The sequence below is a fragment of the Cinclus cinclus genome, chromosome 7, assembly GCF_963662255.1.
Source record: "Cinclus cinclus chromosome 7, bCinCin1.1, whole genome shotgun sequence".
NCBI classification, from domain to species: domain Eukaryota; kingdom Metazoa; phylum Chordata; class Aves; order Passeriformes; family Cinclidae; genus Cinclus; species Cinclus cinclus.
Genome location: NC_085052.1, coordinates 19,973,886 through 19,992,064, shown reverse-complemented (window position 1 = coordinate 19,992,064; position 18,179 = coordinate 19,973,886). Strand labels below are relative to the sequence as shown.

Below are 18,179 nucleotides of genomic sequence, written 5' to 3'. Positions count from 1 at the left end.
GTAATAATGCCTCATTTTTCTGAAGCATTTTTGGGACATGAAAGCAGCTTTACTGTAAGGGAAGTGATATTTACTTCATTGTTGTGGTAATTATTGCCATTTCCTTCCAGCAAAAGACTCTCAGGCAGAAGGGTGTCTAAAGCCCTACCTGCTCTTACCTCTTCTTGGTTGCCTTTGTGAATGCTTATAGGCACATACCAAGGGACACAGATCAGCAAAGCAGCAAAAATAACCACCTCATGAGAAATTGTGACCCTGGAGACTAAAATGGAATAAAATAGCCTCTCTGATGATGGTGACGTAAATGCTGACAATTAGCAGCTCTTATCAAGGGCTTTCTCCTGTGGCCCCTCTGACACTTTTAATTTCCCCTCCCAGACTTCAAGCCATTAATCTTTCCTGTGGTTTGCTCATAAGGCTCCTGGATTTCTCTCCTGGGCTCAGGAGTGAAATTCTTGGCAAGTCTTCCCCATACCATGTAAAAAAAGATCTGATCCAGTTTTGACCTGTTTTAAAATGTCTGTTCCTCCTTGTGTGATAACTTCATATGGCTATAACTTCTATATTCTTGCTTATTTTATTTGGTACCTGTGTTTTCACCAGAGACCTTTCTGTGCATGGAACCCTCCTTCCCTCACAGGATGGGATGAGCTCTGGCTGTAGGACTGACATCTGCAAGGGGTTATGAGTGCCTTGGTCCCACTGTGGTATGAGATAGGGGGGCTACCTGAGGCCAGTGAGAGGGTGGCGAGGCTGTAACCTGTGATAAGAACATTACCCTGGGAGCATGGGAGGTTGCAGCTCTCCCTCCTCGGCACTCATGCGTTTGCTTTGTGCTGCAGGTGGGTGGGAGTTGAGTGGGTGCACAGATGTGCTCATGAGGAGTGCTGCTAGCAGGGGTGCACAAGCCTGGGCTGCCTGCCCTGGGCGTGGGGCTGCAGCAGCATGCTGAGATTGACAGCGCTGCAATTTGGGTGTGCTGTGTATGGGGTCAGCACCATCCCATGTAGCCAGTGGAGTGTGTCCCAGTGATGCACTGATGGGATCATTGTGCTGTTCCATGTGCTGCTGGGAGAGCCATCCATGAAGGCATAGACATGAACTGGATGTCTTGCAGCTCTCTTTGAAGCAGGTGCCTAAATTCAGCCTGCATTGCCTGCCAGGAGCTCATGTTTGGCTTCTGGCACCATCATCCTTGTGCTGTTAAGCTTTAGAGCTTATCTTGGTATTTATGGCCCTCATCACCATTGTGCCTCAGCTTCTTGCTATGGCTTTTGGCTTCTCAAACTCTCCAGCCAGCTAGGGAACAGCTGTACTTGAATGTAGTCGGTGGGAGGCCAACGCTGCTTGAGTTGCTCTCTGGAGGAAGTCATTGAAGCTTGGTGTTGCAGTCCCGAGTCCAAGAAGGATGAGGAGCATTGGTGCCATGAGCATGGGGGCCACCAGAGCAGCCTGGCCAAGTGCTTCTGGCTGGCAGTGGCTGCATGGTACCAATGTCTGGTTGTGCCTTAGAGGAACAGCAGATGAAAGATTGTGGCATTTCCACAACTGCTTTGACCTTGTCTTACGTCACTGCCCTACCTCACTTTCCACTTGGAATATATGTTCGAAACTGCTTCAGGCTCAAATACATCATGAGCACCTTGTTACCTTGTTGTGAGAACACTTGTGGTTTCTTGGTTGTGTTGGACTGGTCTTCCTGGTGAGAGCTGGGTATGGGGATTTCACAAGTGCTCCTCATGAGACTTTCTTGTGGAGTTTCCCATCTCTTTAGGACGGATGCTTCACAGATGTTTCTGGCTTACATTTCTTTTTGAGACCGTAGGGTTCTGGTGGACACTTTATTGCAGTCTTTGGTCAGAAAAACAACCCAAATTTGTGTTGATCAGTGTAATGAACCCTGGGTCAAAGCCTGCTGGATTGCTGTATAGGAGTAGGAAAGGCACTTTAGTGCTCTTTGTGTGATAATCTGCAGTGAGTCAGTGGGGTAGAATTTGAGAAAAGTTATTTCTGAGACGTGAATGGATACAATACATACAGGATAATAATTTCTGTAGAGCTGACCTATGCACAGAGTAGTTCCCAGTTAAATCCCATTGAGGCTGGGAGCTGATGGAGGAAGCAAGCAGCATTGTGTATAAGCAGATACTGATGAAGTGGAGCTGTCTGAAAAGCAGTGCAGTTGACAGACCCTATCCCCCTCCATTCCTCAGGTAACATGAGCTGTTGCCTGTTTGTTTGCATTTGATTTTGATAAACATTGAGTCTTTTTGTTTCCAGCTGAGTACATGGAACTGTCTGATAAACCTTGTTATTGAGATGATTTTTATGGTTTGTGGTAGCAGTCTTGAACATCTGACCCAAAATATGGGCAGAGCAGATGTTTGCTGTTTTGTCATGTCAAAAACCTCCCAGCCTCGTTAAGGATGGTTATCTCAGAGTCTGTAAAATTGGACATTTTCTTATAAAACCAGTTTTCCAATGAAAAAATGGCCTCAAGACAAACTAGTTATGCAAATACGTTACAAAGATGAAATCCCAATCAGCTTTTTGCTGATTTCGACCACTGTAACATGAATTCATCCCTGCTTAGTCTGATATTTTATCTATTTGTGGTATTTTAAAAACTCTGTATTTATATAAAATGCAGAATTTGATCATAATTGGGTGTTTGAATGTGTTGGTTTTCTTTTTAAGCATGGCACTCTGAACCAGCTTTATAAACTTAAACCTTGATTTAGTGGTAAAACTGGACTTGATGGCCTGAAATCAAGCATGGGAATGAATCCTGTGGTGTGAGAAGATACTAGGTTTAGCTTTGGTGCCAGCTGATGTCCTTACCCTGTCAGCCCATCGCCCTTGTATAAAGCAACTGAGCAAAGGCATCCCAGAGCCAGTGGGTGAGGGAGAGCCCTGCTGGTACAGGACACCCTGCTAATGGGCATCCTTTGATGGGATGGGTGGAGACTGTCCTCCCTCTGGTGCCTGCCAGGGCTCGGCTGAAGGCACAAGTGACTGCCCTGGGAGCTGGGCTCCAGCCTGTTCCGCAAGTGGAAAGAGACTCTGGCTGCAGGTTAGGTTGTTGTTTTTCTGAGACATGAGGAGAGCTGGGGCTTTCTGGGCAGCCCTCTGCTCCCAGAATGGAACCCTTTGGCCTTCCCTCTGCCAAAGGAAACACGGGGTGTGCTAGGATTTAGGGTTGGGCTGGCTTTCCTCTTCAGCCCGGAAAGCCTTGGCTGGTCCCCACTGTGCACACCTACGACTGAAGTTCCGCTGCCACGTGGTCTAGCTCTTGTGCCTGTGACTGCAAATCTCAGCATCGTGCTGGGGTCTTGTTCTGAGGCTGGCTGGGCAGAGGGAGACAGCTGGGAAAAGCTGCTGGGCTTTATAGGAGAAAGGAAGGTGAAGGTGGCTTTATGTTTCCTGCTCGGATGTTTACCTGGCTGTGGGTGGGGTGGGATCTGTGGCAGCAGCAGCCCTGCTGCAGAACTGCACAGCTGATAAGGGCCTGTGGAACACTGGTCATTAGTGTCACCTGCCAAGAGCTCCTGGCTCTGCAGAAGTGGCTGGATTGGTGTTTAGGGGACGGCAGGATGCCTTGTGCCTTTGCTTGAAGGGAATCCTGTCTCCTCTGTCAGAGTGCACTTGTTGTGAAGAGCAGAGGTTGTGCCCCTATAGACTTTGAAACCGACATCAGTCCTGGCAGTTTCCTGAGCAGCTGCTGGAAAATCCTGTGCTTCAAAGGTGCAAATGGATGCTGAGAAGAGGAAAAGACTTTTCTGACCTCCCTGACTGCCAGAGTTTGGATGAAAATATACCTTCCTTAATTGTAGCAAGGGCAAAGCAGCAAATTTTCTTGGGGTAAAGTCAAAGTGCTTTTGGGCACTGGACAGGTTTGATCATTTCCAGTCCAGTTTGCTGAGTCTGGGGAAGCACTTTTACCTTGAAAAATACTTTTAGAATTTTTGGGATACTAATCAAATGCCTTCTACCAGAGCTACACGCAGGAGCAACACTCTTGTCTTTCCTCAGAGCCAGGGTTATCTTTTCCTCAGTTCACATATTCAGATTAATTTATTATTGGTTGTGCAGTAGCTGGATGTCACCCAAACATTGGAGTTCCCTTTTCTCTGTACCTCTTCTTTGTGACTGGTACAACATTTTTTAATGATGTCTTCTTCTGGGCAAGTTCCCCAAAGAGCCTAAAGAGGGAACTCTACATTTGGAGTGAATGTACCAGCCTCAACAACATGCGAGAGCTTTAAGCCCTAGAACTTTAGGTGACAAAAGCAAATGTTGGACTTCTTGGGAGGAAGAAAGTTATTTTTGTTCCCATATGTCAAGTTATATATGGCTGCAGGCTCCTTGGTACCTTTCATCCTCAAAAATCACTTTGTCTATCAAGAAATGTATATGGTATATAAAATGAATTGGATTTGAAGGGCTCAGCATCAAAATAACAGGATTTTTTTTCAATATAAACAGGGAAATTATAGGAGCCCTAAACTGCATAAATAATTGATATTGTTCTGGACTACGGTATCATAGATGATTGCTGATTACAAGATGTGTTGATTTATTTAGAGGATGAAATAAGCCATCAGGAAAGACTCAGCTGTTTTTGAGGCCTTGTAAAAAAAATGTTTGTTTTAATGCGGGATATGTTGCAAAAGAAGCTATGAGCCTGAGTAACTCCTTGAGCACCATTTGAGCATCTGTCTGAGCAAATCCTGTCACCCGTATCTTTTTATATCATCTTACTGAGGTCAGCCCTCTCTGCAGTGTCTGAGGCTTTCCCTTTTCTCTGTTAACAAAGCTCCTCTGGCTGTCAGGGTAGGGCATGAAGGCAGGCAGGAGGGTGAGGGCTGGGCTGCCAGAGGAGCTTGTACTGTGGAAGCCCAAATCCTACAGGGGTGAGCTGATGCTCAAGGGTTTCACCAGCCGGAGGTATGACCCCCTTCTTGTTCTTGTCTCCTGGTGATGGTGTGATCTAGGTCAGAACAGAGCAGCCAGTGAGGTTTGGGCTGCAGCCTTGCTGGGGCTGTAATGGTGCAGAGAATGGGAGCAGCATTGAAGGGAGCTCTCCTGGAGCCAGTTGTAAGGCATAGCATTCCCTCTCCCCTAAAGAGAAGAGGTGTGGAATGTGCTTGTCTGAATTTTCTCATAGCCTCTGATCTCTGCTGACCTAGCTGCATGCTTTTGCTGGGAGAAACTTTGACTGCTTAGCATAATACTCCAGTGCTGAGGACATTACTCATAGTATAAGAGCAGTGTGTGTGGGTGGGGAGGATTAAACTGAATGTCAGAGATGTCTGGTTGTCACTGGTGGCCTTGGAAGTAATGTTGCTTCATGTTGCTCCAGCAATGACCCAGCTGGGTTTTCCTCTCAAACACACGTAGGTCAGTTTCTCCAGATCTTTTTCTTGGCTGATGTTAATTTTCTTGTTTCTTATCTCTTCATCACTTCTTGCAATGTATTTAGGTGTGGAGTGATGAGTGATGCCGGAGGCTGCAGGGTCTGTGAGAAACTGTGAAGAGCTGACAGAGTGAGCATGTAGGGTGCCAGAATGGATGAGGGGAGAAGGCCAGAAAAAAATTGAATGAATTTTAGACCCACCCATCCGTCTTGACTCACATGGAGCTGAGTTATGCTGCTTTTCATAAAAATGCTTCCCACCCTTTCTCCCTCTCATTTGCTGTGGACAGCAGCTTCCCTCAGTATACCCACTGCTGCCTCTTGGATCGTTGCCTGCAGGAGGAAAAAAGGCACCATATATTCCTGTCCAGGGATGAAAGGCTTGTTAGGTAGCATGTATGGATGGAATTACGTCAAATATAAAATATGGTTGTGTTTAGCAAGCTCTGGGACAGACAGAAGTTTTATGAAGAGGTCCTGGGATCTGCATAAGCAGACAAATGTTTCTCCTGCTGCTAAATCAAAGTGTTTTCTATTGTAAATGCACTTGCCCGAAGACTTTCTGAAGAGTTGATATTTCATAATGCTTTCTTTGCTGCTTGGCCACCAGTGCAAGCAGATAGTAGCAAGCAAACTGCCTGGGACATGGTCATCTGAGCTTTGCAAAGTCCTGGTGGTGTTGGCAAGGTGGAGCCCAAAGTGTGTGTGTGCAAGGGGACACGTGCACAAAGCTTCACATTGTAGTGTAAGAAAGTAACGTAGTTCTTTCTTCTATCCAAGCCAATCCTGCATCTGTGGGGCCTCTTTTTAAAAAAGGGGGTCCAAGCCTATAACTGGTCTGAACTGTTGTCTACTACACTGAGTTTTGCATGAATAGAGTGCACAATCAAACCTGCAGATTATGGGGATTATTTGTTTCTTCCTTATGCTTGTGCATGTGTCTGAGCTGGTATTCAAAAACATAGATGGATGTGTCTGATTATAAGTATCTAGATTCATTCTACAGTAGCCCAGATTCCTTAGACAGGGCACCACCCAAACAGAGCATCACCATAAGCACACTCTGGGACCTACTTTGGACACAGTATGAATCAGTGCTGCTCTGTCTGTCTCAGCACTGTCTGTTCAAGAGCAAAATGACCTAATGGCAGTGTTACCCAATTGCCTGGGAACAGTCACCTCGAGGTAGGGCATGGCTTCTTTACAAAGGAAGTCCTTGGGCGTGATGTTATAAGGTGTGCAGAACTTTATTCACCCAAGCATGGTGTCTCTGGAAATGGGAGGTTCCCGGTGCCTAGTGAGTCTACCCATGTTCCCATCTGCTCAACCCCAGTGGAGGAAGCCCAAATCAAGTCAGGGAGCTCTTTTGAGGACACAAGAGACTAAGCCTTTTCATGAGCTGTGACCTGTGCAAGGTTGTGTTTTCCGGCTTTGTTCCTTGCAGTGTCTTTCAGCCCTTCTCACCTATCCATGCGGAAGTGCAGCTCTATCTGCTCAATACTGCATCTCCCACCTGTACAAAGTGTGCAGGGCACTGCCTGCTGTTCTCTTGGCTACTGCTGGTCTCTGCTTCGTGCTCAGTCGAGTGAAGTGTAAGAGAAGCTGGGGCAAAGCTTTAGATCATATGGGAGGAGGAGCAAAGCAGTGTCAGGTGCAAAATTTACTGGATCCCTGCTAGCCTGAAGCTTTTGTTCATTTTTGGGAGTCCTTTTTATGTAAACCGGTTGATAGCTGCCAGTGCTCTGGGCACCTCTGCCTGCTTTCCCCCCTCAGCCACATGCCTGCCCCTGCTGCTTCTCATGGACCAGGCAGGGATGTGACAAAAATAAAAGCAGGAAAACACAGTGGCAGCTCTGTGCTCCACACTAAATAACAGAAACGCCTTTTGCTTGACAGCACTGAGATAAGCCCAGACCTTACTGTGAGGGGGGAAGGGAACATTATTAGTGGCTATAAATCATCCTAATAGGATGGGGGATGGGTTCCCTCCATACCCTGCCCTTGTGCAGACATGTTTGCTGTGAACAGTCCTGGCAGACAGTATGAGCTGGATGTTGTAGGCAGCAGTTTGTGAAATGCTGCATTTCAGGGCAAGTTATTTCCAGACCTGAAGAAGCTGGATTTTAAAATATATTTACTTTTGGCAGATACACTTCTTTTTATTTTTGTGCAGCCTTGTAGCTTGTCCTTAGGGGAGAGGATTATGTAGGTGCTGAGTGGATGGAATAGCCCTTACTCTTACCGGTGGCTCTTATCTGATGGAGAAGAGCACTCACATTTCAATTCCTCTGAAGTGGACACAGAAGGAAACTGACACCAGAAGCACTGGCAATGCACTGAGATGTCACTGAGAATGCGAGCTGCTTTTCTGGTAGCTCCTAAGGGTTCTTCAGTAGGCTTCAGTATCTCAGTGTCCCTGGCTGCTGTGGCTTAGCTGTTCCGGGTGATAAACAATCATTTCTACTAGCCTATCACATATTGTATAATTATCAGTCTTGAAATGCAAACAGAATGGCTTGAGTTTCCAGCAGGGTTCCAGTGCTGGCGTTAATCCACTGTTGTTCTTGACCCTTTGGCAGCTTGTCTGATTGAAAATTAATCACGGTAACCGTGTACTGAGCTTGGTGTTCCTTATAGGGGTGAGTAATGTGCCTCTCTCCCTCCTTTGGTAGCAGAGGAAATAAAGAAACCAAGTGACTCAGTTAAGGTCCAGAGAGCAGGAGAGGACCCACACTGTGTTTTCTGCAGGCTCCTTTTGTTTTAATGACATCCTTAGCAATATGTCTTACAGTTTTTATAATGATAGCTCTCAAATCTGGTGGAACTGTAGGCAGCTATCAGTGCTTAGGACTTCTTCAGAGCTGCACCCTGTCCCTATGTGCAGATTTTGGCTGGGGTAGAGTTAGTTTTCTTCACGGTGGCTGGTAAGGGGCTGTGTTTTGGATTTGTGATGAGCACAGGGTTGATAATACAGATATGTTTTTGTTATTGCTGAGCAGGGCTTGCACAGAGCCAGAGGCTTTTATGCTTTTTGTGCTGCTATGCTGGTGAGTCTGGGGATGCATGGGAGGCTGAGAGGAGACACAGCTGGGACAGCTGACTCCAACTGACTAAAGGGATATTCCAGACCACATGACATCATGCCCTGTGTATAAAGAGGGGGAGAAAGGGGAGATGTTTGGAGTTGTTTGTCTTCCGAAGTAACCATTACGCATGATGTGGCCCTGTTTTCCTGGAGATGGCTGAACACCTGCCTGCCGGTGGGAAGGAGTGAATTAACTCTTTGTTTTACTTTGCTTGTGTGTGTGGCTTTTGCTTCCCTATTAAACTGTGTGTATCTCAACCCAGAAGTTTTTTCACTTCTACTCTCCCAGTTCTCTCTCCCTGGTCCTGCAGGTGGGGGAGTGAGTGAGCAGCTGAGTGGGGCTTGGCTGGTGGCTGGGGTTGAACCAGACATCCTGTCACAAGGTTTACAGGAGGTACTCTCAAGGCATTGAATTCAGTGCAGTGACTGCAGATTGCACTCAATGGTCTCCATAGGTCACTGGTCAGCTGAGGACTGCAGCTTGACAAGTGATGATCTTCACATTTAAATGGGATTTTCTGTATCCATTTGGTGCTTTGTCTGGTATTTTCATTAGCACTTCCTCTGTCAGTTCAGAGACTGCTCGCAGCAGTCAAAGTGGTGTGCAGGTAGGCATTCACTGTTGGTTGACCCATCTGAAGCTCTTTGGATTAATGTTGAGCACCTTGGTCAGCTTGGACGTCTGTGAACCATGTCTATGTCCTTCCTTTTTCCATTAAACACTCTCCTAGTAGAGAGGTGAAAAAAGAAAAATATCCTGTGATTTTTCTTCTGGTGGGAAAAGTAGCCCTCTGCAGCTGTGAGGAGATATGCTGAACAGTTTCAGATTTGACCCAGGGGAAACAGTGATTGCTGCTAATATGTGACACCTCTAGAAGGGGAGTGTTGCCCTGGGGGCAAGGATTTGCCAACTAAATTCTGGTTAGGAGGGATCTCTAAATCTTGTGAATGGTATTTATGTCTGAAAGCTCTGCTGGGTTTGCTCAGCTGCTTTCCAGCATGCTGAAACCTAGCATGAATGTGTAGAATGAATTCCACTTGCAATGGACTCATAAATGAGGTATGTCTCAGCTGCAAGGCATGTTTTAATCTGTACTCATGTCTGGGAGCAGTCCACCCTTCTCATTTCCTCTGCCTATTAAATAATGGAAGAAAGCCCATAGAAAACACTACACTCCTTTCACAAACTCATTAAAACTGCCCAAAATCTTCTGTAGTGTTTGCAAAGCCACAAATATGTTATTCACCCTCTGCCCAGGGAATAATTTTGGCCCAAAGAGGTCTCAGTTGTTAAGAGGACACCTCTTTAAAAGAAGTAGGGTAAAATGAAGAAGCCATTTAGTTGACTTGCTTGAAAATGCCAAGTTTTAGCTGGGACCTTTCTCATGAGGAGTATCATGCTGATGGCATTGATGCACCATGTCTTCTGTCTGGGGCCACATGGAGAGGAAAGGGGGATGCAGCATGGCAGAAGGTATCAGGGTGAGCTGTGGTCAGGCAGGGAGGTCAATGCTTCTACTTTTTCAGACACTACTGACAGCTTGCAGTTTAACAATGAAGTTTCTGATGTCTTTCTCCATTCCAATTTAGGTCGATCCCACACCGCTTTGGGACCGATCTTGCTGAAGTCAGTAAATGTGTGTTGCACCTGTTCCTGGGAAAAAACATATTATTACAACTAAAGAAGCAATCCAAAATCTTGAGCCCAAACCTTTCCTTCAGGGAAGAAAACAAGTGAAATTGTAATTAATGCAAGCAAGGCTGTTTGTGATTGACATTGGTATTGCAATGACTCTGATTCTGTTTTCTGTCACCTCTGTTCTTAGAGACTTGGACTTCTGTCTGTCTTCAGCACCTTCTGTTTCAGAGAGCATTTCTCTGTCCAGGAAAGGAAGTAATTGCTTTCTGTATGGTCTTGCTCTCTAGCATGAGAATTGTCTTGAGTGAAAATACTATTTTTGTTATTTATCTGTTGCCCTCTCCAGATTTCTATCTGTGGGTGCCAAAACAAAATCCACTATCTAGAAGACCTAGACAGATTTCTGCTGAGAATTTACTTTCATTAATTTTAACTTCTTTGCTTCCAGGTACCAGTGGGAAAAAACACAACTTCTCCAACTCTTTTTCAAACATTGCTATGGAAATCTCCCTGGAAAGTCTATTCACTCTTTTTGTTTTCTCTTAGGTGACTCCAGGCAGCAAAGCTGCAATAGCCAACTTGTGTATAGGAGACCAGATCATAGCCATTGATGGAGTGAACACAGACAACATGACGCACCTTGAGGCGCAGAACAAAATCAAGAGTTGCACAGATGAACTGACTCTGACAGTCAGCAGGTATGTAGCTGAGCAAGACTGGGGCTGGAGAGAGGGATGGCTGCAGGGTGGGCAGTAGCTTGACAGTGGTTTGACAGTAGACCTCTCTGGCTGGTTTAATTTGACCTCTTAGTACTTTGTCTGGCAGGTGCTGGCTAGCAGGAGGGAACTGCATTTCATCCTTTAATCCTAACGCTGCTTGCATTTGCTGCGCTTTGACCTTATGAAAACAACTTTGCAAGTGAGGAACTGGCTGATAATTTATGGCAGGGTCTGTCAACTTCGTGGCTCCTGATAGCAATAAAGCAAAGATGGTCTCACAAAAACTTCACTCTTAGCAGGGGAGGTGCAACCAGAGATGACCTTCCTTCCTGTTGCACTCATTTAGCAGTTAAAATATACTCTTATGTGTTGTTCCAAGCAATCAGTTGCCTGGTTTCTGCCAAGCACAGACTCAGAAATGTTGTACATTTTGAAACCTCTTGATCAAACAGCACTGTCAGTCTTAAACAGGGACAACCCAGTGTGCAACAAAGCTCCTCTCTCTCCAAGTCCACCAGTCTCTCCAAGTCCTGAAAAGCTAAAGGCAGGTGACAGCTGAGCCACAATTTCTGTCACTGGTGTAAGACCACAGGCTGGTTTCAGCCTCCCCATCATCTTGAACTGTGGAGCAATGGACAACTTCATTCCTTTCCCCAGCCGTGCTTTGTTCTTGGGCCATCTTTGTACAGAGAGGAAATGTGGATGAGAAGGCAGGGTTCTGCTTTGCACTGAGCTGTTGCTACTTAAAAGAACTGGAGCCTGGTTTTTTTGAAGGTGCTGGGGATTTATTCCTCCTTTTGGTGTGAATTGCAGGTGCAGGTACTGGTGCTTTTCAAAGTCAGGCGGTAGATGCAGTGTGGCATTTCTAGTTGCTCTGGAGCAAGTTTTTCCTGTGCCTGCCTTCCCTCAGAGTGATCATCCACCAGTTTCATGGCAGATGCAAGGAAAGTTCTTTCAAAAGTAGTGCAAAAGCATGCCTTAAATGACACAGTTCAGGAAGAAGTGATGGGTCTTGGCCAGAAAAAATGCCTGACGGTTCATTAAGGGAATTCCCAGATGGAAGAACAGAGTACAGTGCAGGCAGTGTGAATGGGTAGTGAGCATTGCAGCAGCCTGTTAACCCCAGGGTTTCTCATACTGGCCTTGAACTTAGCAGCATGCAATCTTCCTGCAAAGGAGTGTTCCTTTTCCTCTCCAAAATCCAGCTGCTTGACTTGGCAAACCAGTGCCATGTGGTTCTGGCTGGGAAAGAGGAAGGGAGGCAAGGGCTCTTTCAGCCTGCAGGCAAGTTCACTCTTACAGATCATTGAGTCTGTAAAATGTGTTTGCTAATGTTAATTACAAAGTCATTAAGTTTATAGCTACCCTATGCACATTTCATTGGCCTTGGGTGTGGAGGCTGCAGGGGGAGAAATTTCTAGCTGGATCTGCAGCTGTGTTGATTTGTATAGGGACTTTCAGTTAATAAACTCAAGTCTTTCAAGACCCCCTTTCAATGAGATAACATGAGTGTGTGTTGGATGCTTCTGCTGCTGTATTGATCACTGAGTTCTGCTGACAGAAGGCTGGGAAGAGTGTCAAAACTGCAAGGATGTGAAAGCAGTGATCTGACTTCTTACCACTTCAGAGTTTGATATTACTACCCATTGCTCTATGGAAAATCTGTGTGCATCATATTGTCTTTCCTGGCTGAACTCTGTTCAGAATATTTTATCCCTAAGGCCCAGTGTCTCCTCTAGGCCCCCATAATTGTGTTGGTCTAAATGCAATTTCACTCAGTGGTCAGAAGTAATAAATAGTCTTTATTGCTGAGGCAGAAGCAATTCTTTACTTTGCAATCTAAGGCCTTAAAATAAAAGGTCTTGAGAGGATGCCTAGAGAGGTGACAGAAAGCATTTTAAAAGACCTGGAGCCATGCTTCATCTTCCTGCTCAACTTAAGGTAGGGAAAGTGAGTGAGGAAAGCAGGTTAGTGTGGTGGTGAGCCATCCTCTGTGCAGAAGGGAAGGGCATGGCCACAGAGGTGGAGAGGTTGGAAGGGTCTTGGGGAAAATGAGTGCCACCTGGCCAACTGGTATGGCTTGGGCTTCCTGAGCTTTGGTGGGCACAGCTCTTTCACTGAGGCTTACCATACAGTTGTCAAGGAGGACTCACAGTACAATCAAGTCAGAGCTGGAAGTTTTTTCTCTGTCAAAGTAGCTCTGTAAGTAGTTGGCTGAGTATGAGAAGGAATGTATATAATTTGCACTGCAACACCACATGGGTCTGGTCTCCACTCTGTGCAGCTGTAGCTCATTTGCTGAATCAGTTGTGCCAAGGAGCTGTGCTGCCACAGATAGTTTCTCTGACAGAGCAGCACCTGTGTGGGTTGGAACATCACACAGCTGGTATGAGGATGTGCCCAGCTGTGCTAGGTTTTCTGGAGTGAGAAGTCTTCTACTCACCATTGGAGAGATTCTTGTGAAACTATAAATCCTTAGTTATTTTTGAATTGCTAGCTGATGAATTTTTAATGGTTACTTATTTAAATTATTACCCATGCTAAATATTCTCTGACCTGCATTCAGTGTGGCAGCAACATTGTGCCAGGTGGATTTCAGACACAGGTCTGAGCTCACACCAGGTGTTTCAGTTTCACCAAAGGATCAGCACTATTGTGACAGTTGAGACTTCATTTGTGACAGTGCTGTAAATGTGATGAGTGCATGTGAAGAGACTAGTGGGTGAATTAGTGCAAGACAAATCTTTAAAGGATAATACATTCAATGGAGGTATCTCTGCTGCAGAAAGCCTTTAAGCTGCAAGTAGCTGGAAGCTAGGAGAGTATTTCATGGAAGTATTATGCCTGTCTTTTTCATGTGCTCTTCTGTTCTCAAAACAAGCTTTATACATGTGTAGTCTTCAAATAGCCAACTCTTGTATTTTAATGATAGCCAAGCAGTTAGGATGTCTACATGTTTGGCTTACTAATGATTATTTAAGAGAAGTGTAAATATAGAGAATTGAAAAACGCTTCTGGTAAAGGAAATGCTGTTTGCACTGTATGCTTGATTGTGTATATCAACAGCATTCCAATGTTTCCTGTTTCGCTATTTTTCTTAGCGATGGTAACAGTCCAAAAATATTTCAGATCAGATTGTAGGCAGGAAATCTCGTCTAACACAAGTCACCATTAAAAGCATATCAACTTTCTAGCTGAAGAATATATGCCTGGTCTGCTTTTTCACCCAAAGGGGCAAATCTCTTAATTTCCTAGGATTTAAAACCAAGCCACAAATTGCTTTCTCTGAATACTGAGTGGCACTGCCAGGTGCTTTGCTGTTCAACTTGTGAACGGAATCGGGAAGGTCTGTCTTCTGCCTGGAAAATGGGTGTTCAACAATGTTGCCATAGATAACAAATTCCCACTAAACTCACTGTGTCTAGAAGCTCCCACTCTTTTCTGAGCCTCTGTTTTTTCATTCATTTTACTTTTTGTTTTCAAGAGAAATGTAGTTACCAAGAAATCAAAGTAAAGATTCCATTATTGTCTTTAGGAGTATAAAATCAAGCTCAAGACAGTGCTTCAGTCAACTCAAGCCTACCTCGTTGCTGAATTGAGAAATTCACAGGGAGATTCCTTAGTCTCTCCATAGGAAAGATGACATTTTGAATCTTTGAGAAAAGCTATGCTTCTTTACCCTGGTGATTTTTTTTAAAATTCAAATTAGGATGTGAATCACTGTGCTGACACGTTGGTGTTGAGCAAAGCCTCGCCTGGGGCTGCTCTTCATCAATGGGCATAAGCAGCAAGATGCATCTGACAAATTGGAGACAACTATCAACTTCCTTTGGAAATTTAGAGTATTTTGAGTAAGATGCTTCCCCTGGCAAAGAACATTCAAAGAAAAGAAGGTGCAAGAGGAGCAAATACTCCTTCCACAAAATTCACTTGATAGTCAAACGATCCAGGCACCACCCATGACAAAGGAAGTGCTCATGGTGAATTTGACACACAGCTCTGTTGTAGCTGCAGATGTACAAAAGCAGACAACTATTCATTGCAGCACAGGTGAAAATTATTTCTAAAACAAATGGCTCTTTGCCTGTAGCTATAGTCACCAGATGGGTTGTGGAACTGTGCAGCCCTAAGCAACTCAGAGGTAAAGTGTATATTTATATAGGGGTTTTTTCCACAAAGAAAGTGTTCCTGTAGTGAGTCTGTCCTTCTCTTTATGTCTGGAGGCAGTTTGGGGGTGATAGGGGGGAATATTTGTGAAAAAGAGTTGCAAATATTTAACGTTTTGTTCTGCTCCTACTGTCATTTTCCTCAAATTTCAAGCCACTCTGCTGCCAGCTTATAATACATTAATGCACCTTTTTTGTTTGTAAAATAGTCTTTTAATTTGTTGAAAGCGTTGCCAAGGAGTTAAGCTACGTATTTGTTCTTTGACAAGTGATACGATCAGGGAGGTCAGGTCTGCTACCAGGATCTGTTAAATGGATTGTTAGAAAGGATCATGTGTAGATGCTTATGAAGAAGAGAGCACATGTGCCGTGTCCTCTACATTTTATGTGGTAGGTTTGCATTCTTGCTTGCTCCGTGTGTTCCCAGGTCTGAGCTGTGGGGAATAGTTGCACAAAGCCACAATAGGCTTGGATTTCTGTTCTAGGAAGTTGGTGGAATCCGTTGACTCATTTAGGTTTGCTTTTTTGCTTCCCTGCCAAGAAGAGTTTTCCAGTTCTGTCATCTTACTAATAATTCCTTTGGCCCTGGGAGAAGCCAGCTGCTCAGTGCAGCTATATAAGGCCAAGCAGGTTGCCTGACCCTCTGTGGCTGCTCCCAACCTCTCCATGGCCAGTGTGGTGCTTCCAGCCCTCACTTGTGCATGCCAGCAGCTTGTACTAACAACAGACACATTCAAAGTAATTTTGGCAAATCAAGGTAGGCGTTTGTTGTGATTTTACACCTCTTTGACAAGGGTATAACTGTTAACTCTGCAGCTGGCTAGTGCAAGAACAGTGTGAGTCTGAGCAGTCAGGTGTGTCTTAGCCTTTGTAGCTGTCATGAACCTGCTCCAGCTACACAGAAGAAGCAACGGAGGTTTAACTGGAGTTGGCTTTTTGGTGTTAGTGAGAGAGACACCTGAAATGCAAGAGGGCCATGCATGGAGAAATGCATTTGGGGCCTCCTGTCTTTAGGAAGTTGTGACTGTCCTTGCTGTTTGAATTGACAGGAGGCTGTATGCAGCCTGAGTACAGTTTTGCTTGCCAAATTGAATATGTCAATAATGGATGGTTGTAAAAAGTGACTATTCATGTTTAAAGCCAAGGACCTGTATTTGACAGCTGTTGTAGTTAAAAGGCTGATTTAAAGGTACCTTCCTGGTAGCCTGAGAGCTCTTGTAGTTAGTTTCTAAACGTTGTTAAAAAGACTGTCAAAACTCTGGTGAGAGGATTGTGAAAGATAAATTCTTTAGGTCTTTCCTCAGTTTTCAGCTAAAAACTTTGTGCTGCGCAAGAAACTTTTCAGTCTTTGGGGGTTTATTTGCTACTTGGTATCTTAGTTACGTCCATCTCAGTGTTTGAAATGAGATGTGAATTAATGTAGATGTGCCTTTCTTCTTTATTGAAATTACACAGTTCCTGGCACAAAGATTAAACCCTCATTTTCCAGCTCCAGATTTTCCCTTGAAGCTATGGCCCAGCTTTGCATGCAAAGCATTAATAGCAAAATCTGGGCTCTTGTAATGTTTATATTGCATCATGTTCAAGCCAAGCTGCTTGAAAAGTGTTGTTTCATAAATACCTCCCCATATTCCTGCCTTGACTTGCATGAGGTTTCCTTCATTCTTTTCCTGCCAGTACTTCTGCATCCAAACTAGCATCAGAGAAATTTCTTTCTGATCCTGAGTTTTGGTTTCTGTGTGGATGAAACAGGCAGAGGAGATGAATGGAGATGAGGATGAGGAGATGCATGGCTCATTCCCTGGCCCAGTCTTAGTTACTCTCTATCCTGTAGTAAGGAAACAACATGGAAATGTAAACTGCAAAAATGACAAAGTTTATATATACATGATCCTGCAGTTATTTTGCCTGACCCTCATTCTCAGGCTTGTTTGTGCCATGGTTTTGGTGTCCTGCACCATTTGAGTGTTGCTCTCTGTTGGAGCCTAATTTGAAAGAAAATGCACTAGAAACCATATTATAAAATAAATACTCATCAGTTTATCTTTTTCTGAGATCCAATAAGTATGCCAAAGTCTCTGGCTTTCATCAGGCAGGATGGGATTCCCCAGCAGGCTGTTGGACATCCAGCCCCTCCACCAGTGGAGAGGCAGGTCTGGCAGCCCTGCTAGCATGGCCATACTCAGTGGCAGGGGTACAGTGTTTCTGATGGGAGCACAGAGGTGTTTTTTTAGCTGGGGGCCTTCTCCCTCAAATTTGGGGACAAATCCTCCAGAAAGCCATTACCAGCAGCAGCCTGGTGTGAACTGAAGGTACTGTTACCAAGGCTGGGTTTAGTTGTCTACTCTGACACCTGTTCCCTCCTTCATATAACTAAGGTATGAAAACATATGGATACAATACAAACATGTTGGGTCTAATCTGCTCTGCTGTCTGTCCCAACACTGCAGAAAGTAAGCCCTGGGCCAGCAGTGGGACATGAGGTGAACTTTTAGGTGGTATTTTTCTTCCTCCTGCCACACTTCAATGTAGAATTACAGGCATTGATACAAGAAGCAGAGCCAGGATACCTTTCCCAGGAGCTGGCACCATCGTGGTCCTGCCGAAGACCCATACGTGGGTCTTAGCTCACACGTGGGCTCCACAGGTAGTGCAGTGGGATGGGGCACATGCCTTAAAAGATCTGCTGGGTAAAGCCAGGGAGAGCGAGGCTGTGTCCTTTTTGCTGCTTCACTGGGGCCATAAATGGGCTGCTGAGAGTGGCTGAGGGGCTCTTCTGCAGCTGTTGTGAAGACAAAGAGAAGCTTTATCTTTGCCTTAGAGGGATAGATGTATGGCCTATTTAACATTTCTGTTTGGATAACTTCTAGACTGGATTGAAAGTAAAGCTTGGAGTGACCTTGCTGCCTCCATTTATATCCAATGACAGAGCAGAATGGCAGCAGTCTTGGGAACAAACTTGAGCTATTTGCTTTGCTTATAAATAAGGAAGAAAAATCTGGTCAAACTCCCTGTGGGCTGCAGCAGTTGGCCATAATTGCCTCCCCTCTGGCGACCAATGTGCAGTGTCTCCAGCACCTCAAACGAATTGAGGGGCAGTAGGATGAAAACAAGTGCCTGAGGGAAAGTTTCTGTTCTGTATTCATACACTGGC

General features: G+C 45.0%; 1 protein-coding gene across 2 annotated transcripts in view; it reads left to right on the top strand.

Annotated features, from left to right (window-relative positions):
* Positions 1-18,179, top strand: part of PDLIM1 (PDZ and LIM domain 1) — a 43,123-nt gene that overhangs the window by 1,372 nt on the left and 23,572 nt on the right. Inside the window, exons 1-2 of one of the 2 annotated variants that reach the window (XM_062496005.1) lie at positions 7,940-8,055; positions 10,687-10,838. In XM_062496005.1, the coding sequence (XP_062351989.1) occupies positions 10,771-10,838 (68 nt within the window). In that variant the 5' untranslated portion in view covers positions 7,940-8,055; positions 10,687-10,770. Of the gene's footprint in view, positions 1-7,939; positions 8,056-10,686; positions 10,839-18,179 lie in introns of those variants that run through there. The other variant, XM_062496004.1, reaches the window with a different exon arrangement.